General features: G+C 42.3%; 1 protein-coding gene across 1 annotated transcript in view; it reads right to left on the bottom strand.

The window, feature by feature from the left end:
* Positions 1-22,126, bottom strand: part of gabrd (gamma-aminobutyric acid type A receptor subunit delta) — a 56,124-nt gene that overhangs the window by 23,770 nt on the left and 10,228 nt on the right. The window contains exons 2-3 of the mRNA XM_060851829.1: positions 7,221-7,333; positions 4,319-4,386 (exon numbers count right to left, since the gene is read on the bottom strand). Coding sequence (XP_060707812.1) covers positions 4,319-4,386; positions 7,221-7,333 — 181 coding nt within the window. The remainder of the gene's footprint in view (positions 1-4,318; positions 4,387-7,220; positions 7,334-22,126) is intronic.

The following is a 22,126-nucleotide window of genomic DNA, read 5'->3' as shown; positions in this document are numbered from 1 at the left end:
CAAAAACAGATGAGCCAATCATTACCACATTATTATCTGTAGAAGCTTGCTGTGTGCAAATTAACCGCTGCATTTCCTACACTGCCACAGTGACTGTATTGCAAAAGCATTTAATTGGCTGTAAAATGCTTTGTGATGCCTCATGGCTGTGACTAGCAACATATAAATGCAAATTCTTTCCCTTTTATACGATTATCACTTCATTATTAGACAGCTTACTTGTTTCTGTCTTCTTCTTTTGGGTGGCTACTTCCAAAGCCCAGTTGAATGGACACCAAAAGATTATTCATTTTCTAAGAATGAAGACTCAATGGGACAGTTTCCACCACATTTTCCACCTGTGCCCATTTGAGTTGTGGCAAAAAAACTGATGCAATTTGAAAAAGGTTCTCCCTGTGCAATATAATGACTGTCCCTGTCTCAAAGGGTTTTTGAAACATCTCTGAATCCACGGGAAACCGTTGGTATTGTTTACTCAGTCAAACTTGCTTTGAGTGGAAGCTTCCAACAATGCCACAATGCCAGCTACCTTACCGCCCTGATTTCAGAAAATGCGGTAAACACACAGCAGGTCAGGCAATGCCTGTGCACAGATGAGTTTGTTCTTAGATTGACAATGTCTGTATTTTACTTTCATAACTGTCCCCATTCACCATAGAGAATTTTATAAACAGTGTTTCAATCAGTTCTCAGTTTGTTGCTTATTGAATAATCACAGGATCACAGTGTTTTCTAATGAGAGTTTGGTCACTTTGCATATAGCTGCTATGAGGAGGACAAACCCAGATTTTTCCACAATGTTTGGAAAGTGGAAGAGTCAGACCAGTTTGATTTAGTGTTTGGTTCTCTGTTTAGCATGAAAACCAACGTCATAATTCATTTTCTTAGATTTAATATGCATTGCCATATCACGAAAATCTGAAGGATTTCTTAATCTAGTGACAGGCATTGGCAAACACCATGCACAATAGCAAACTGACGTGAAGAAATATGTATTTCCAATTATTATCTTGAATTATTTACACAGTATTGCCTCTACATATTAAAGTGGTCAGCATTGGCATTAGATTCTGCCTGAAGTCAACCAGTGTCCCAGCTGGAACCCTCCTGAAAGGTGGTGCAGATGACTCATCAAACTGAAAATCTCACAGCACTGGGGGTACCATATGCTTAACAGCAAAGTTCAGAGTTGGGGTTGGGGTTTGGGGTGGGGGTAGAGAAGAGACCGTGGCTTGTGTTTTAAAGTTTACTTTTTATTGATAAATCTAAATTGAAAACCTTCTTAATCAATGTCCCCACACCATATCCAGAAGTAACTCAAACAAGTTAACTTGTGTGTGAGGTAAAAAGCTTTCAATGTTCAGTTTAGTTTAGAGTTCAGAAATTTCTCGACAGTGCTCGAGTGCCTGGTCCAAAATGTTGCTTGTATATCAGCCATGGATCAGTGAGTGGCTTTGGGTTCTGGGGTCAAGTCCTACATCAGAATAAGAATATTCTGCCACTCAATCTTGCATTTATAACCAAGCAACTTCTTAAAGCCCAACTCCATGACCAATCCTTTGATCATCCAAACATTTCCTTATGTGGTTCTGTGTCGAAGATTGGTCTGCAATGTTCCTGTGAAGTGCCTTGGGATGTTGCATTATGTTAAAAATACTATGCAAATGTAATTTTTTAATTAAATGAGCACATGGAAAAGTTATGAAGAAGCTAGATAACCAGGTAAAAATAAAGCACGGTGTAGGAATGGAGTTGCTATTGTAGGGTCACGGAACAGGCAGATATTCTGATGCTTTTCAGTTGAGGACTGAGTAAAATTCAACACTGGAATCCGTCTGCCAACGTATACTGACTCAGTCCCATTGATGATCTTTGCAGTATGTTGCATGTTATAGTTAGCTAATATAAGAATTGTTGGGCAAGACTGTCGGAGTGCTTATGTTTACATACATTGGATTGCACACAGCACAGACAAAGGCAATTCAGCCCAACCAGCCTGTGCTGGTTGTTACATTACACATAAGTCTTCTTCCATCTTTCCTTAGCTAAATTTACCAACCCTTCATTCCCTTCTCCCTCACCTGCTTGTCGAACTTCCCTTTAAATATAGCGATACTATTCATTTCAACCACACACCACATTTCATAATCTATAGGTAAAGGCGTTTGTTTCTGATTTCCAGCCTGGATTTCTTGGTAATGACTTTATGTTGATAGGTGCTAGTATTGCTCTTCCCTACAAGAGGAAATATTCTCACGTATAAAACCTTTTAATCATTTTAAAATCCACTAGTAAGTCATCCCTCATATCATCAAAGTTAACATAACACAAGTCACTAATTTTCCCTACTGAGATATAGACTTCTATAATTAAATTGTGCTGATCAGGAACTTCACAACGGTGTTCTTGAAAAGCCCTTTCACTGGTTGTAACCTGTAAATCAAGAGACTAAGGTCAGGATCACATTAACATTCAACTATTCTGATCTATTAATCACAACAAGCTGAGGCATATACTTCCTTTTACATAAAGGAAACTTGCCACTAGGAATCATCCTGAGTGACTTTATAACCATACATTTAAATGATCAGACTATCATACATTGGTCAGGTTTGAATCACAGATAGAAGATGCTGGCAGGTAGGAGCACCAAGTTAGGTATTCTATTCTTGAAAATAGAAAAGAACAACAAAGCTTGACCACGTTGGCAAAGGTAATAAAGGGTTGAAAATATTTTTAGGCCACCTTCCAAATCAATACATTGCAGTTTGACATTACATACAAATTTAATGCACATCATAGCTTCTAAATCTGCTAATTAAAAGTGATCTCTATTTGAAATAGTTTGATCTTCTTCTGCTTATCTTAATTCCTGAAAACCATAGTGTGTGACCAATTCCCTGGGCCTTAATGCCTCAGATTTCACTGTTTTTATGTTCAAAGACAAGATTATTAAATAATAAGTGCAAGCAGAGTTCATAACATTAGGCAACTCATTCCTTTGGCAAAGATTTTCACAGCGCAGCGTGATTCCAAATGTGTTCTTTATGAATTGGTACACAGTCCACATATAATTAGTGCACAGAGTAAATCCTACCATTCACAAGGAAGCTACCAGTGATGAGAGATTTTAGAAGGCAGTCGCAATATGGAGATTACAAGTGTATAGAATTTCTACCATAAAGCATATTAACCATATTATCAATGCATTGATTCAGGGACATGGTCTTTGAGCACTCATGGTTCATGTAAGTACAGTACCCAAACAGGCCAATGGCCTCATGCACCACACAATAAAGAAGGAGAATCCAGTCTACTCAAAACTGCATCAGATTGCCAATATAGACAAAACAATATCACACAAAACAGATGAGATAAATGGCCTGATAATTTGTTCTGGTGCTTTGGTGGATAAAATATTGGCCAGAACACCACATACACTGTCATCCACTTCTCAATGGAAAAGACACAATGAAGTTTCTTTGTTGTACATTCAGAGGTGCCATGGTATCTCATTCTGAGTAATGCCCTCATCATTTACCAGGACACAGCTGTTTCACCAGACTGCCTTATTATATCATCATTCCACACCAGATAATTTATGGTGAAAAACGTTACCCCAGATGTGGTAGGCCAAGTTCTATCAATTATTCATTAAAAGCTGAGAATTTAAATGGAGCTCAATGGGTTCCCAGTCCTGTCTCAGGAGGGTAAAGAATTCTCTGCCACTCATTGTCTTAAAGAACTGAAAACATTTTGTCATATGTATTCATAAGTCAAATCCAACAAAAATACATGAGACTGTGTATAGCTTAATTTAGAAGCTTCATAGGGAAGCACATTATGGTGACAGACTTGTTACAAAGTAAACATTTATATGGCTTCCTCATTCATAATGAGACCTTTAACAACACACCATGTCAAGGGTTGGGGCAGAGTAGAGAAAATTTGAGACTATTTACTTTCATTACCTGGCACTCCTGTTAGAAAATACTAATGGCTCCCTTAGTTGTTCCATTATCTTTTCTATTTTTGTGTGAGTGCAGTTATTAGCGTACATTCACTTGATTCAGACGCAGCTTAGGTATAAAACATCAATCTGCTCACCAGGCAGAGCCATAATATTACTGCATCATTTGGGAAACTTTTGTTTCTCACACAGGATTGCCACTTTGCTAACAAAGGTTTTGTTTCAATCTCATGGGGACTTCTACTTATTCAGAGCACTATTTTACTGTAGACACTAGTTTATTTTGTTATGTTGTGAATAACACAGTGTCACATACACCTTTTTAAACAAGGAAAGAGCAAACATTACCATATTAGCTTCTGATATATGGTCAATGCTGGCAACTTCTATAGCCAAAGCTACGTTCAAAGGAGGACCTGGATAATCAAAAATGAAAATCAGTAAACAAGGGGCTTGTACGAAAATATTCATGAATAATGAAATTTGACTTAAATTGATATTAAACTGCATAAAATACTATTTGTCTTTTGTCATCATTTAGCCATACTGTGGTCACTTGGAGGTAGGTGAATATTCTGCATAACTAAATGGAGCAAAGAATAGAAGAATATGGACAAGAAAAATTTCTAGGTGAACTTCAGCAATTAGGTTGGTTTGTTCATTAACAGTTATGGTTTGACACTATCATAATGTCCTTCTCTGAATGAATTCAAAGTTAATATGCTGCTAGCTCACAATTGCTTTCCAGTTTCTTTCACAGGCTGTTAATAATCCTATGTTCCCTTTCTGTTTATTTTATTGCATTTCATTTTCTCATTGCACTTCATTTGTGATGGTCCCAGTATAAGTGGGGCTCCATAGCAATGCATCGTCCCAAGTGGGTCGTGATAGTCCAGAGCATAGTAAAGAATGAACGTCAGGGCAGCGACAGGGCTCTGGCTCTCTTCACAGGTTGGAACTCCAATCTCATATTTATCTCACATTAACACATGATTTATTGAGGTCTAAGTTACAAGTCATAATCAGGGTTCACTGTTATCCACGTTGCAGAGTTGAGTTATTGATTTGAGTGTTAGTCCTATATGTTGTCTTAAATTAACAGGAAAAGTCCTTTCTTTAATTTCAGTCTCCGCTTCAGAGGAGAGGATACATGCAAAGCCACCCTGTAGCTTAAGTCAACTCAGTCAATCGTTTTATAACAAGTGGTCTACGTTACTCTGTCTGAAACTAAACACCTGCTAAATAATATTACAATAACTGAAAGATGATTGAAAAGCTTCATCCAAAGCAAGTGAATAATTTCCCATTTCACTAGAGGTAGAAAATTGAAGTATTGACTGGGTGTATTGTAAACCTAAAACCAGCAGCATGAGTTGGCTGGGTGGAATAAATATTCATTGAATCATAGAGTACAGAAGAGTCCTTCTGTCCAATCAAATCTGTGTCCCCAAAGCTACACTAATTCTTAATCAATCTGTTTGGATACATCTCTGGGGCTGGTGGGATGTGAACCTGGACTCTCTAGCCCAGAAGTAGAGACACTGCACCAGAACAGCCATGAACACCAAACTTGATTTGCCTTATTATAGTATTAACCAGAAAGAAAAGCTATGTGGGCTGTATCACCTATGTTCAATTGAACACCATGCAATTTTCATGATTTTGCAACTTAAACTGTCCCCTTGTTTCTGCTACAAAAAACAAGGCATCTACATTTCTTTTGTCGGGTCATTCTATTATAAATGTATTCCTTATTTTTAGTCAATTTCTTCATCCACTGAAATGGACCTCCATGTAACAGCCTCTGTTTTCCATTTCTGATGAAGGGCTTTTGCCCGAAACGTCAATTTTCCTGCTCCTCGGATGCTGCCTGACTTCCTGTGCTTTTCCAGCACCACTCTAATCTTGACTCTGGTCTCCAGCATCTGCAGTCCTCACTATCGCTCTGTTTTCCTGATGTCTATTCCCACATCTCTTTGGTAAGATTGTGCTAATCTGCTATATCATCTTTTCAGAGAACTTTCTAATTCTCCAAGAGTAAAAATCCAGTATTGGCAGGAGCAAACACAAAGCAGCAACAGATTTTATACCTGTCAGAAAATCAAGTGAGTATTTAACAGCTGGCTAATCTATATCTTTTCATTGGTACAGTTCAAGATTTTTTTACAAGACCATAATCATTTCCTATCATCTGTTATAAATGAACCAATATAACTTCCCAAATAACTGAATTAATAAATATGCTGGCCAGTATGCCATTGTGCTTTACCTGGCCAAGAGGCTCTAGATTTAATCTTTCATCAGTGTTGAGTTGTTTAAACATATTTGGCGATATTATAATTGGTCAAAGAAAGGCACAATCCAACCAGAGTTATAGATTCATGGAGTCATAGAGTCATACAGCATGGAAAAAGACCTTTCAGTCCAACCAGTCCATGCCAACCATGTTTCCAAACTAAACTAGCCCCATCTACCTCTGCCTGGCCAATTGAACTCTATCTGCCACTCCTCAGTTGCTACTCCTGAATGCTATCCAGTGACTTCCAACGCAATTGTGAATGCCTTCCTGTTGGATGAGGAAATAGTTGGAGATGCTGTGATGTGCTGTCACGTTAGCAACTTCAGGCGGAGAGGAGAGAAAATAAATAAGCAGCTGGATTCATTTAAGGCTCCCAGTTCAAATGTGTTAAAATTTTGCAATTGTGTATAATTATTGGTGAAATAGTCCAAGTGACTTGTAATGTTCTCAAATGTTTTGGATTTATTTCCTTGTTTATTTTATTAAATTGTCTATGAAGAGTCAAATCTGAGAACTACACTGTGTGGGGTAACTCTATTAATGAGTACAACTAGTGGAACACTTCTCCATGGGCAGCATATCAGAAATCCATAAGACCATAAGATATAGGAGTGGAAGCAAGGCCATTCGGTTCATCGAGCCCACTCCGCCATTCAATCATGGTTGATGGGCATTTCAACGGCACTTACCCGCATTTTCCCCGTAGCCCTTAATTCCTTGTGAGATCAAGAATTTATCAATCTCTGCACTTTGCCCATGATTTGCTGATTATTATCAGTCAGGAAATTATCATCCATGTAAGGTCAAACTGACAAAAAATGGAAGGTTTCTGTCAGCACAGAGCTCACTAAATACCATATTTTGAGTGTCTGAATATAAATTTTCAGTATTTTGGTCTTCATGAGCGAACAGGTACTATTATTTTATTTGTCTTAGTCTTTTTGGGCTTACCTCCTATTCCTGGTCGAAAGTTCCGAGCATATCCTTTCATTAAATCATCCAGGTTAGGTAACCAGGAAATTTCTATATCAGTTGTTATATAATCCCCAAGGTCAGTAATTGCCCTGTTTTAAAAGAAAGATTTATTTAATGTAACAAAGTAAGTTCAACTTTAAAGCAAAGACATACTAAGATGTAACAACATACCACTGATCTGATAAGACAGCATGTAGCTAAGTCATACAGGCCAGTAAAGTCTTAAACTCTGAAGTCTACCGAGTTACCTATTTTTGGCAAGATAGAGGTGCGACTGTCAGTTTCTGTGCGTCTGAGATACAGAAAGTGAATTTAGTCGGATTCCCCATTCCAGTTTTCAACTTTACTGTTAGTGCATAGGCAGGCCAGCTGCCACCATGCCATATACTTTGAAAATGTTACTGTTGAGATGAAATGTAGAATCACAGAATGATTACAGCATAAAAGGAGGCAATTCAGCCTGCTGGGTTCATGTTGGCCCTGCCAAAGAGCAGCCAGTATCATTTCCCCTCCCCTTTCCCCATGTCCTTCCAAGTTTTCCCTTCAGGTGCATAGTTGTGAGAGTGGTGCTGGAAAAGCACAGCCGGTCAGGCAGCATCCGAGGAGCAGGACAATCGGTGTTTTGGGCATAAGCCCATTCCTGATGAAAGGCTTTTGCCCAAAACGTTGATTCTGCTGCTCCTTGGATGCTGCCTGACCGGTTGTGCTTTTCCAGCACCAAGCTCTCGACTCTGATCTCCAGCATCTGCAGTCCTCACTTTCTCCACTTTCATGTGCATACCCAATTATCAATTTCCCTTTGAAAGCAGAATTGAATCTGCCTCCAACACAGTCTGAGGTAGTGTATGTAGCTTTTGGAAGGCTTTGTAAATAACTCTGGGACTTAAAAGGAGCAAGCCTACCTACAAAACCAAGGGTTGATACAGCAAAAGTCCTGCCCACTCTGCTCTTCCCATGTGAGGTTAGGGCAGGAATCAGCATTACTCGAAGCATTTCATTGCAGTTACCTGCAGAGGCTTCTGAAGATCAGATGAAAGGCCAAAATTCCAGACACTGAGGCACTTATCAAGCCAGTTCACCAAGAGTCTATACCAAATTGAGGTAGTCAAACTGGGTTAGGATGGTCCTATAGGCAGACTGCCTGACGCTGACTCATCAAAGTGAATCTTCAATGGAGAGCTTGGTCTGGGGTCTGTTTCATGGTAATCAAAGGAAGCATGAAATGAAAGCTGAGAGCTTGAATTGAGTGTTTCTAATATCAACTTTTAATAACAATTATATCAACTCCATAAATATTCATTCTCCCATCACCAACATTCAACAGCAGGGGTACAAGATGTGCTGCATAAATTTAACTAAAACTCCTTCAACTACACCTTCTAAACCCACAACCTCTACCATCAAGAAGGACAAAGGCAGCAGTTACATGGGAACACTATTATCTGCAAGTTCCCCTCCAAGCCACTCACCATCCTGACTTGGAAATATATCACCATTCCTTCAGTGTAATTGGGTCAGAACCCTGGAACTTCCTCCCTCAGGGCATTGTGTGTCTATCTGAACCAAATAGAATGCAGCAGTTCAAGAAGGAAGTTCACCACCAATTTTTCAAATACAACTAGGGCTGGACATTACCCAAGAAGAGTGATGGTGTTGTCTGGGACATTGTATTTAAGGTATGATTCCAAGAGTATGACTACATCAAGATGTTACTTGACTAGTTTGTAAGGCAGCTCTTCCAATTTTGGTACACACTCTAGATGCTGGCAAGGAGGATTTTAAGGGTTGGCAGGGCTGTGTTTGTCATTGGTGTTTCCAGTACCTAGGTCGATGCTAGGAAGTCCATTCATTATGTACATTAATTAAACACTGCATGAGCAACATAGATGAGGCATTGGATTGACATTCAGACCTATTCCCAATACTGCTTTAAAAATCCTGTTAGGTAACTATTTCGTTTTTCACAAATACTGCTTAGTCTGCCAAGTGCAGGTGCTCACTAATTGTCTATTTCTACTGTTGTGTGAACATACTTAAAGATTATATTATACCGACTAAAAATATTTAGGCTGGTAGCCCAGAAGTGTGGATGTGTCGATTGTAATTGATATCTTTATAGTTTACAATGATGTTCTGTAGCAGATACATTAATTTCTGTAAGAAACACAATTTTGTCTGCCTTATTTTGCTGTGAAATATCATACTGAGTATATTATTTCACAGCTCTGTATAGCCAAAGCACCATCTCCAAAATGGCCATAACATTAATGTCAGTCATTTTAACAGTGGAGATGCTGCATATAAAAATTGGAACTGTACAACTGCAGGAATTATTTTGTTATTTGCGGAATTTATTTCTATATTTTATTTCTTCACTAAGGGTCTGCATTAAGTCTATTTGAAAGTTTCTGGATGTCTGTCATTTTAATTCTCTGCCCACTCCCTGTTATCAGCTTCCTGGATTGTTCCAATGAAGCCAACATGGCACAGTGTAAGCTTTAGGGACAGTACCTCATCTGCTGATTTGACATTTTACAGGCTTCTGCATTCAACACCAAGTTCAACGATTCCTGATCATGAGCACTGCTCCCATTTCTTCAGACAGCAGCTGCTGCTAATGATTGTGCTTTTCCAATTTCCACCTTCTCTGCTTCATTCTTTGTTCTTTTGCTTGGCACATCACCACCTCCTCAGGCCTTTCACTGACATCCCACTTGTCAGTTCATCTCTCCTGCTTTCTCTCACACCTTCCCTTTCATTCTTTTCTCCACCTCTCCAACTTTCTTGAAATTTGTTATTGATGGTATCTCCACCACCACCCGCAAGTTCCCCTCTAAGTCACTTACCATCCTGACTTGGAAATATATCACTGTTCCTTCACTGTCACTGGGTCAAAAGCCTGGAATTCCCTGCCTAAGGGCATTGTGGGTCAACATACAGCACATGGATTGCAATGGTTCAAAAAAGCAGCTTACTTTGGTGACAATTCTATGGCTTTAAGAGGTGTATTTTATCCTTTTTTTGAAGAGAGGTTTTAAGACATAGGCGCCGATCTGTCTACTTGAATCCAATATAGTAAATAGCATGTGCACCTTTGGGGTTTTTTCAAAAGTTGGAACAGAAGCAGCCACAATGGATGGAGTCATGCTCCCCCAGAACCAGGATTTTTAGTTTAGATTTTCAGTTGCAGTTGCTGGGGTTTGGAAGACACAGTACATCTCTCCCTGCTACTCTCTCTCTTAGCTTCCTCTTGGTGTTCTTTCCTCCTGAACTGGAGAGTTGCGTGTAAGACAACCTATTTTACTGAACTTGCCTTTGCCAAGGATGTGAAAAATGTGTTGCTGGAAAAGCGCAGCAGCATCCAAGGAGCAGAAGAATCGACATTTTGGGCATATGCCCTTCTTCAGGAATGAGGAGGGTGTGCAAAGCAGGCTAAGATAAAAGATAGGGAGGAGGGACTTGGAGGAGGGGCGTTGGGAATGCGATAGGTGGAAAGAGGTTAAGGTGAGGGTGATAGGCCGGAGAGGGGGTGGGGGCGGAGAGGTTGGGAAAAAGATTGCAGACCAAGAAGGCGGTGCTGAGTCCGAGGGTTGGGACTGAGACAAGGTGGGGGGAGGGGAAATGAGGAAGCTGGAGAAATCTGCATTCATCCCTTGTGGTTGGAGGGTTCCTAGACGGAAGATGAGGCGCTCCTCCTCCAGGCGTTGTGTTGCCATGGTCTGGCGATAGAGGAGGCCAAGGACCTGCATGTCCTTGGCAGAGTGGGAAGGAGAGTTAAAGTGTTCAGCCACGGGGCGGTTGGGTTGGTTGGTCCGGGCGTCCCAGAGGTGTTCCCTGAAACGTTCCGCAGAGGTGGCCTGTCTCCCCAATGTAGAGGAGACCACATCGGGTGCAGCGGATGCAGTAAATGATGTGTGTGGAGGTGCAGATGAATTTGTGACGGATAAGGAAGGATCCCTTGGGGCCTTGGAGGGAAGTGAGGGGGGAGGTGTGGGCGCAAGTTTTGCATTTCTTGCAGTTGCAGGGGAAGGTGCCGGGAGTGGAGGTTGGGTTGGTGGGGGATGTGGACCTGACGAGGGAGTCGCGGAGGGAGTGGTCTTTCTGGAACACTGATAGGGGAGGGCAGGGAAATATATCTCACCTACACCTCCACACACATCATTTACTGCATCTGCTGCACCCGATGTGGCCTCCTCTACATTGGGGAGACAGGCCGCCTACTTGCGGAACATTTCAGAGAACACCTCTGGGACACCCGCACCAACCAACCCAATCGCCCCGTGGCTGAACACTTTAACTCCCTCTCCCACTCTGCCAAGGACATGCAGGTCCTTGGCCTCCTCCATCACCAGACCATGGCAACATGACGCCTGGAGGAAGAGCGACTCATCTTCCACCTAGGAACCCTCCAGCCACAAGGGATGAATGCAGATTTCTCCAGCTTCCTCATTTCCCCTCCCCCCACCTTATCTCAGTCCCAACACTCAGACTCAGCATCGCCTTCTTGACCTGCAAACTTCTTCCCGACCTCTCCGCCCCCACCCCCTCTCTGGCCTATCACCCTCACCTTAACCTCCTTCCATCTATCGTATTCCCAATGCCCCTCCCCCAAGTCCCTCCTCCCTACCTTTTATCTTAGCCTGCTTGGCACACCCTCCTCATTCCTGAAGAAGGGCTTATGCCCGAAACGTCGATTCTCCTGTTCCTTTGATGCTGCCTGACCTGCTGCCCTTTTCCAACTACACATGTTTCAGCTCTGATCTCCAGCATCTGCAGCCCTCACATTCTCCTTTGCAAAGGATGTGTTTATTTAATGTTACTATATTGGAACAGTTACTGTTTAGTCGTTAAATAATCTATTATTCTGTTAAGTTTTCCGATAGAATTAATTATTCGAATGTCTTCTTTTTGTTGTATTTTAACTATAGTGAATGCATAAAGTGTATTTTACTTGAAATCTGAAAGTAAATCAATTTGCAGCCAGAACCCACTTGCCTTTAAAATAAGAAAAGGTTTGGGTCTAGGCAATCTTCCTAACATACTTTGGGGGTTTGGTCTGATCCATAACACCACCACTTTCTCAACGGGAAATTTAGGGATGGTCAATGCTGGCCCAGACAATGACACACACATCCCTTGACAGAATGTTTTAAAACTTGGACATTTTTGCAGTTCTGATGAAAGGTGACAGACCTGAAACTCCTGTTAACTCCAATGGCAATTTTACTGGTCTGTCATGTATCCTGCTACTGGAACCAAATGAGGATTCTGAAATTCCATGGGAAAACAGTGGGAGAACAGAATGGAATTTATCCATGGCACTCAACTATGAAGTAACAGCTGGCACTATGTACCTTTAATGAACAGAGGCCAACCTTTCTGAGCTGCTGGTTCAATCATATCTTTGCAGGCCAGGCAGTGAACACCAGTAGAGGTGGATGCTGTTGAGGTTTCTGGAGAGGGGTGAGGGAGCCTCCCTATGACGTGTCACCCCTTAAAGAGCAGCTCAACATTATTTTAAAAATATGTGCTCAGGTCAGGAAGGCAAATCTGTTGGGTGGCTATTTCCAATGTGAGATGGAATTGCTAGGAAGGAGGCTGCTGGGTATACTAACTTGGTGCCTAGGGTAATCTCCTCAAATAAGACAGGCCCATTTTCATGCTTCCCATTTCCATTTTACCAGCCCTTCTGCCACTCAGCTCATTCCCAGAGGGCTGGTTAGATGGTGTCTGATTGTTTCCAACATTTCCTAGATTTATTTGTAACCAAAACAAGCTGTTTCAAAGAAATAAAACAGGTGATCTAGTTTTTCACCAGTTCAGTGTCATGTAAACAGACAGTTCGGAATTATTGTCATTTATTTAAAAACTACAATTAGTCTTTATTTCCAGGATTAAGTTAGAACTCTGAGTTTTAACTGTTGTATGTAAATGTGTTTCTTGGTAAAATATTATTTATATCAGAACTCATGTATATATTTTCTCACGAAGTTCATTTGATATTCTGCACTGTCTTGTATTTTGAATGTACAATATTCTCCCTTGCAGAATGTATCCATGATAAATAAACTTTTATTTGTCTTGGGATATTTGACTCATCAATATTTTACCAGACAAGCAACTTTAAAGAGATCTGATATCTTTAAAACCCACTTTTGAAAATCCGTTACTTTCTATAACACAGTTATATTTCAGTGTCCCAGTTTTCTTGTTCAGGAATGATATTTTTAAGAGATGTTTGGCAGTGCTTAACACCCCAAGAAAAGGGTCTGTAGAAAATGTTGACTTCTTCCATCACAGATATTGACTGACCTTGAGCATGTTTCCGTGATTATACCTTATTCATATTATAAATCGTGCAAAAGTTGATTTCCTTACTAAAGTGCAACTGTGAAAAGAAACTAAAATAGCTATTGATTTGCAGGTTGGGTATATTCATATATTGAAAGAAAGACGCACATTTATATAGTGCATTTTAAGAACGTTTGAACATTCCAAAGCATTCTACAACCAGTAAAGTAGCTGTGAACATGTGACGTGCAGTCAGGGCTATAACAATTTGTACATAGCAAGGTACCACAGGCTACACTGATATGTTAATCAATTATATTTTCCAGATGCTTTCAGAGGAATAAATAATTTGCTGGAAAAGACAAATTCAGTGCAACCTTTTCTTGTACTCACTAGAACAATTCACAAACAATACCAATTTAAGGACTAAGCCAACATTCATACTGTATGAGAGAAGTGTGCTAATTGATTGTCAAGTGTACCCTTCCCATGATCACCATCTGCCCCAAGTATAACAGAGCCTGTGGAATCCACGTCAGTCTGTGCAGCCACCTATGGTCTCACCAGAGTATAGAAGGAAGTCATCCTCATCTGAGAGGGAACGCCGATAATGAACGAACGAATGAATGAATGATTGGTCAAGTTATTGCATTGGAGAATGCACAATTTAGTGATGACAGACAGTTGGCTGTCGGAGAAAAACAAATCAACCAAATTTGACATTTTTCAGCAACACTTAAGTTCTGTACTACAACGACTGTTTGGAGAAACATATATTGAGCAAGACAACAGGAAGAACTCATCTTGCACTAGTACCACAGGGTATTTTCATGTCAACCTGCAAGGGTAGATAGATACTTGGATTAATGCCTCACCTGAAATTTAGCAGGTCTATCAATATATCGTATCCTCCATATTAGACTGTAGAGTTGGCCTGGAATTTGTGCTGATACTTCTCAAGTGGGGTCAGCACTGGAAGCCATGTTTTTCACAATTTATATTAACAATTTGAACTTTAGAATCCCAATCACATTGCAGATGTGGGGTTGGAGATATTGATACTGAAGAAGACTGCTACAATTGACTGAAGAACATTCATTAACTTGCAGAATGGGCAAATAAGTGGCAACTGAAGTTTAACTGTCTTATGGTCTTAACACAGAAAAATGTGAGTTTGTGCATATAGGTAGGAAGAATAGGAAGGTAATTTATTTATTGGAAGGTGCTCATCCAGGTGAAGTTGGATGACAAAGGGATTCTAAATTACAATTACATCAAATATGCAAAGAATCATCAGAGGTCAGTGAAATAACTCAACCAAGCCAGAGTGCCATCAACAAGTCACCTTCTATTTACATGTGGAGAGTCCTTGACACTGATCCAGCTCCCTCAGAGCTAGCTCTGAGTGAACAGAACCTCTCACACTCCTCTTTATATCTGTCAGTCAGGGCCCCCTGATTGGGCTATTGTTCTGGTCCAATCAGGGAACTCATATTCTGAGATCCACCTGGCTGACCTCAATGCAATCATCCCTCTCCCTCTGAGTCCAAGGACCATGGCCAGTCCTTTTTGTTTTCCTGCTCCTGCTGGGGCATTTTATCACTGGGTCACATTCCTCCAAAAGTGCTTCTAATACAGTTGGCGTGTAACCCACAGTTGCTCGCTCCTTACACCGGAGCATATCAGAAGAAATTCCTTCTCCTCTTCAGGCAGCAAAGGCATCAAGACAGTGACATCCACCAAGTCCATCTTAGATTCCGAGATACGTTCCAAGTTTGACATAGAGTGAGAATCCATGGGTTCTGGAACAGTCAGAGAGGTTGTTGAGGAGGCGGCACATTTTGCTCCTCCGTTTGTGAGTTTGCAGCTTCCATATGGTCCCCGCGCTTGTTCAGGGCCATCACACTGACCTGAACTTTATACGTCACTGGACCTGACTTCATGCCTCTTACCCATGCAGGACCATTCCTGTGGTTCCTACACTAACTCTGTCCCCTGAAGTAAACTGCCTTTCTCGATTAGTAGAGCCTTGTGTCTGGCATTGGCTTTCATGATGCCGTTTCACCCTACCCTGCCCAAGGTCTGGGAAGATCAGAATTAACTTGGTGCAGAGCCTATGCCCATCAGCAAATTCTGTTGGAGCTATCCTTGTCATTGCATGAGGGGTGGTCCTATAATAAAATAAGAACCGGGACAGTTTGATATCTAGTGAAGCTATAGACAATTTGTTTAAGCCTGCCTTCAAACTTTGGACTGTTCTTTCTGCCAGACGACTGGATATGGATGGTATAGAGCTGTGTTGAAGTGACAAGTATCATTCAACTTTAGGAAATTCTGAAATTCCCTGCCAGTAAACGATGGCCCATTATCTGTCACCCATACTTCTGGGAGTTGTTTATTGGAAAAGATGAGCACAGTTGTTCTACTGTCATCTTCTGTTAGTATCTGGTCCTTCAGGGAAAGGTAGGTTCCTAAGAACCAAAAAGCATGCAGGTCCACAGACTGTCAGGAGAATTACTCACTACTTCTCATCTGCCTGAATGTCATTTGCCTGGAACAAATAAGGCATTCTTTCCAAGTATTGGCCCCAGACTTCAACGGCAGGGTCAAATGAGTCAAACTTCCCAAACAACAGCATGATGCCAGAAATGCTTTCTCAAACTCAAAGATGACTATTGCGAGTAAATTTCTTCAGCAGCATGTTTTTTTCTCATCGTCGCTGAAATAACTCCACAGAGACCAGTGTCCCATCAACAAGTCACCCTTTATTTACATGGAGAGTACTTGACACTGATCCAGTTCCCTCAGAGCCAGCTCTGTGAACAGAACCTCTGATACTCCTGTTTTCTTATGGACTGGCTTCCAGTACTGAGTGAAAGGAATCCTTTCCCAATACTGCAGGGGATAGTTCTTTGGTTATCTTCACAGCACACTAGCACACACAGACCAGGGTTGAATCCTGGACAATGGTAACACATCCTACAAAAATCTTACCAAAACTAATTTTAACTGTTTAATTTTGCTCATGGTAGAATATCAGCTGATACTAGAAGTATATAAAATTCAGGTTCTAAAAATGTTTAAAGGTTCATTTACACTCTTGCTGGAGAACTTCTGTGATGGTTCTTGACACAAAAATGAAGCTGCAGGAGGATATTGCTTTACTCTGCTTCACTTAGGAATTAGTCAGTTCTTGGTGCTCAGAGGACTCTCCATGTTTGATGTTGATCCCAAGTGATTTTGGCTTTACACCATTACAAAAGATGTGGCTAATGAATTTTAAACCAGACTGATTAGCAAGGTTAGATCTCATGGAATAAAGGGAGAACTAGCCGTTCGGATACAGAACTGGGGCGGCACGGTGGCACAGTGGTTAGCACTGCTGCCTCACAGCGCCAGGGACCTGGGTTCAATTCCCGCCTCAGGCGACTGACTGTGTGGAGTTTGCACGTTCTCCCCGTGTCTGCGTGGGTTTCCTCCGGGTGCTCCGGTTTCCTCCCACAGTCCAAAGATGTGCGGATCAGGTGAATTGGCCATGCTAAATTGCCCGTAGTGTTAGGTAAGGGGTAAATGTAGGGGTATGGGTGGGTTGCGCTTCGGCGGGTCGGTGTGGACTTGTTGGGCCGAAGGGCCTGTTTCCACACTGTAAGTAATCTAATCTAATCTAAACTGGCTCAAAGGTAGAAGGTGGTGAAGGGTTGTTTTTCAGACTGTAGGCCTGTGACCAGTGGAGTGCCACAAGGATCGGTGCTGGGCCCTCTACTTTTTGTCATTTACATAAATGATTTGGATCGAGCATAAGAGGTACAGTTAGTAAGTTTGCAGATGACACCAAAATTGGAGGTGTAGTGGACAGAGAAGAGGGTTACCTCAGATTACACTAGGATCTGGACCAGATGGGCCAATGGGCTCAGAAGTGGCAGATGGAGTTTAATTCAGATAAATGTGAGGTGCTGCATTTTGGGAAAGCAAATCTTAGCAGAATCTATACACATAATGTTAAGGTCCTAGGAAGTGTTGCTGAACAAAGAGACCTTGGACTGCAGGTTCATAGCTCCTTGAAAGTAGAGTCGCAGGTAGATAGGATAGTGAAAAAGGAGTTTGGTATGCTTTCCTTTATTGGTCAGAGTATTAAGTACAGGAGTTGGGAGGTCATGTTGCGGCTGTACAGGACATTGGTTAGGCCATTGTTGGAATATTGCATGCAATTCTGGTCTCCTTCCTATCGGAAAGATGTTGTGAAACTTGAAAGGATTCAGAAAAGATTTACAAGGGTGTTGCCAGGGTTGGAGGATGTGAGCTATAGGGAGATGCTGAACAGGCTGGGGCTGTTTTCCCTGGAGTGTTGGAGGCTGAGGGGTGACCTTATAGAGGTTTACAAAATTATGAGGGGAATGAATAGGATAAATAGACAAAGTCTTTTCCCCGGGGTTGGGGAGTCCAGAACTAGAAGGCATAGGTTGAGGGTGAGAGGGGAAAGATATAAAAGAGACCTAAGGGGCAACTTTTCACACAGAGGGTGGTACGTGAATGGAATGTGCTACCAGAGGAAGTGGTGGAGGCTGGTACAATTGCCACATTTAAGAGGCATTTGGATGGGTATATGAATAGGACGGGTTTGGAGGGATATGGGCTGGGTGCTGGCAGGTGGGACTATATTGGATTGGGATATCTGGTCGGCATGGACGGGTTGGACTGAAGGGTCTGTTTCTATGCTTTACATCTCTATGACTTTCATATATTTCATTTATAAAAAGCTTTAACAATCATAAAAGATTGACAGATTCTACATAGAGTATTAATAAAACACATTAATATTCACAATTAAAGGCTCTCTGGTATTGTTAATACTTTAGGTAGCAAAAGCTCAATTTTAAAATTTACCTCCTTCTTTACACATACCTACATGACCCCAGCCCTCTCTTTCAAATCTCTACAGAGCCTCAGCCCATCCTAACATTGTGATTTTCTCCAACCCCACAACACTCTGAGAAATTGACACTTCTCCACCTCTGGCTTCTTGAATATCCCTGATTTTGATCCCTCTACATTGGTGTGGCTGCCTTCACCTACCAAAGCTCTCAGCTCTAGAATTCCTCCAGTGTCTCACGAGCTGTCTTTCTTCCTTTATGACATTCCATATACCTAATCTCTTCGGCCATTCCTTTTAGTCATCTGCCACAATACCTCCTCATGTCGACTGGTGCCAAAGTTTGGTTTTATAATTCCTCTTTGAGGTGCATTGGGGAGAGTTATTAAGGTAAATACACTGTATAAATGTAGAGTCCTTGATGCTTGGCTAAGTCTATTCTTCCAGTAATTGTATCAGCTCTACATTGTTAAAGTACCGATTGTTTCTTACCACCAGAAAACCCAGGAATCTTTTACTATTTTACTTTATCTATTTAAAGTTATATCATGTCATGTTTACAGTAATGAGAAAATGAATGGTGGACAGTGTCACAGAGGAGGTCATTCGCATTGCACACAATCATTCTACTGTAGTTTCCACAGCTGTCAAATGTCAGAAAGATTAGAACCCCAGCAGTGAATTAGCAAGCTACTGTGAAATGTCCTAAGGCTGGAAACAAAATGTGCAGATATGTGAACCAAAACTGTATAAAAACTGGCTTCAACTGCAGCTTTAGGTACCTGTTATTGTCCTGATGTACCATTTCTGCACTAATCAGAAGATAGGGGTTTATCACGCTCCCCTATCTGTTTATTAACTTTCATTATTTCTCCTGTCTCATATCCAAATTTTCATACGATATTTTATGTTCCGATAATCTTTGTCTAATGGATCGAATCTGGCAAGTACTGTATATTAGTGGCTTATTATAACTGAGAGGAAATTAAAGCAAAAGAAGTTGATCAGGATGGGCCAGGAGCAGGCAGGTGAAACTAGTTTCATTTGGGATTCATTTTGGGCATGGACTGGTTGGACTGAAGAGTCTGTTTCTGTGCTGTATGACTCTAAGACTCTATTACTTGAATAGTAAAGGAGATAATGACCATATGATTTTATTATTGTAAAAATCAGCACAAAAATAATAACGGCATCCATGGGCTATCGCCCAGAGTACTATGAATCAGAGATCCTTCTTTACCCTGTCAAAATTGTACATAATTTTGAACACCTCAATAAGGTCACATTTTTATCTTCTCTGTTCCAAGGAGAATAAGTCCAGTTCCTCTCATCTTTCCTTGTATGTAATATTCCTCATTCTTGGCAAAATTCGAATAAATCTCCTTTGCACTCTCTCCAAAGTTTTAACATTCTTCCTTAAATAAGGTTGAAAAGTGTGGCACTGAAAAAGCACAGCCAGTCAGGCAGCATGCGAGGGGCAGGAGAATTAACGTTTTGGGCATAAGCTTTTCATCAGGAATATGGGGGGGAGAAGGGGGCAGGCCCCACCACCAGTGATATATTTCCCTCCCCATTCCTCTCAGCATTTCTCAGAGACTATTCTTTCTGCAACTCCCTCATTAAGTTCATGCCCCCCACAAACCCATCCTCCACTCCCGCCACCTTCCCTTGCCGCCACAAGAGGTGCAAAACCTATGCCCACACTTCCCCCGTCACCTCCATCCAAGGCTCCAAAGGATCCTTCCACATCCAGCAGAGATTTTCCTGCACATTCAAATACCTCAATTACTGTGTCTGTTGCTGTCGATGTGGTCTCCTCTACATTGGGGAGACAGGACACCAACTTGTGGAATGTTTCAGAGAACATCTCTATGATACATGCACCAAACAATCCCACCACCCGGTGGCCAACCACTTCAACACCCCCTCCCACTCTGCCAAGGACATGCCAATCCTGGGCCTCCTCCACTGTTATATCCAAGTTACCCAACGCCCCATCTTCTGCCTTGGGATTCTCCAACCACACAGCATAACATCTATTTCACTAGTTTCCTCATCTCCCCTCCTCCACCTCATCCCTGATCCAACCTCCAACTTTTGAACTGTCCTACCTGTCCATCTTTCTTCCCACCTATCCGCTCCACCCTCCCGGCACGATATCACAATCATCCCCTCCCCCATATCTATCTATCACATTCCCAGCTACCTTCCCCCGAGCCACACCCCATTCTCCTATTTATCTCTTAGCCCCCTTCTCGCTCCCCCCCCACATTCCTGGTGAAGGGCTTGTGCCAGAAACATCGACTTTCCTGCTCTTCGAATACTGCCTGACATGCTGTGCTTTGCCAGCAGCACACTTTTCATCTCTGATCTCCAGCATCTGCAAGTGCTCACTTTCTCTTACTTAAGTAAAGGTGCTCAGTACACAACACACTCCTCCAAACGTGGTCTGACCATTGACTTATAGAGATATAGTATTATTTCATTGCTTTTATACTCAATGCCCCTACTTATAAAAACAAGGATGCAAATGTGTTGCTGGTCAAAGCACAGCAGGTTAGGCAGCATCTCAGGAATAGAGAATTCGACGTTTCGAGCATAAGCTCTTCATCAGGAATAAGAGAGAGAGAGCCAAGCCGGCTGAGATAAAAGGTAGGGAGGAGGGACTAGGGGGAGGGGCGATGGAGGTGGGATAGGTGGAAGGAGGTCAAGGTGAGGGTGATAGGCCGGAGTGGGGTGGGGGCGGAGAGGTCAGGAAGAGGATTGCAGGTTAGGAGGGCGGTGCTGAGTTGAGGGAACCGACTGAGACAAGGTGGGGGGAGGGGAAATGAGGAAGCTGGAGAAATCTGAATTCATACCTTGTGGTTGGAGGGTTCCCAGGCGGAAGATGAGGCGCTCCTCCTCCAGCCGTCGTGTAGTTGTGTTCTGCCGGTGGAGGAGTCCAAGGACCTGCATGTCCTCGGTGGAGTGGGAGGGGGAGTTAAAGTGTTGAGCCACGGGGTGATTGGGTTGGTTGGTTCGGGCGGCCCAGAGGTGTTCTCTGAAGCGTTCCGCAAGTAAGCGGCCTGTCTCACCAATATAGAGGAGGCCACATCGGGTGCAGCGGATGCAATAGATGATGTGTGTGGAGGTACAGGTGAACTTGTGGCGGATATGGAAGGATCCCTTGGGGCCTTGGAGGGAAGTGAGTGTGGAGGTGTGGGCGCAAGTTTTACATTTCCTGCGGTTGCAGGGGAAGGTGCCGGGGGTGGAGGTTGGGTTGGTGGGGGGTGTGGATCTGACAAGGGAGTCACGAAGGGAGTGGTCCTTGCGGAACGCTGATAGGGGAGGGGAGGGAAATATATCCTTGGTGGTGGGAAATGTAACCTTCCCCTGCAACCGCAGGAAATGTAACCTTCCCCTGCAACCGCAGGAAATGTAACCTTCCCCTGCAACCGCAGGAAATGTAAAACTTGCGCCCACACCTCCACACTCACTTCCCTCCAAGGCCCCAAGGGATCCTTCCATATCCGCCACAAGTTCACCTGTACCTCCACACACATCATCTATTGCATCCGCTGCACCCGATGTGGCCTCCTCTATATTGGTGAGACAGGCCGCTTACTTGCGGAACGCTTCAGAGAACACCTCTGGGCCGCCCGAACCAACCAACCCAATCACCCCGTGGCTCAACACTTTAACTCCCCCTCCCACTCCACCGAGGACATGCAGGTCCTTGGAC

This window comes from Hemiscyllium ocellatum, chromosome 37, assembly GCF_020745735.1.
Source record: "Hemiscyllium ocellatum isolate sHemOce1 chromosome 37, sHemOce1.pat.X.cur, whole genome shotgun sequence".
NCBI classification, from domain to species: domain Eukaryota; kingdom Metazoa; phylum Chordata; class Chondrichthyes; order Orectolobiformes; family Hemiscylliidae; genus Hemiscyllium; species Hemiscyllium ocellatum.
Note: the sequence above shows the minus strand (reverse complement) of the source record. Positions and strands in the feature narration are given on the sequence as shown.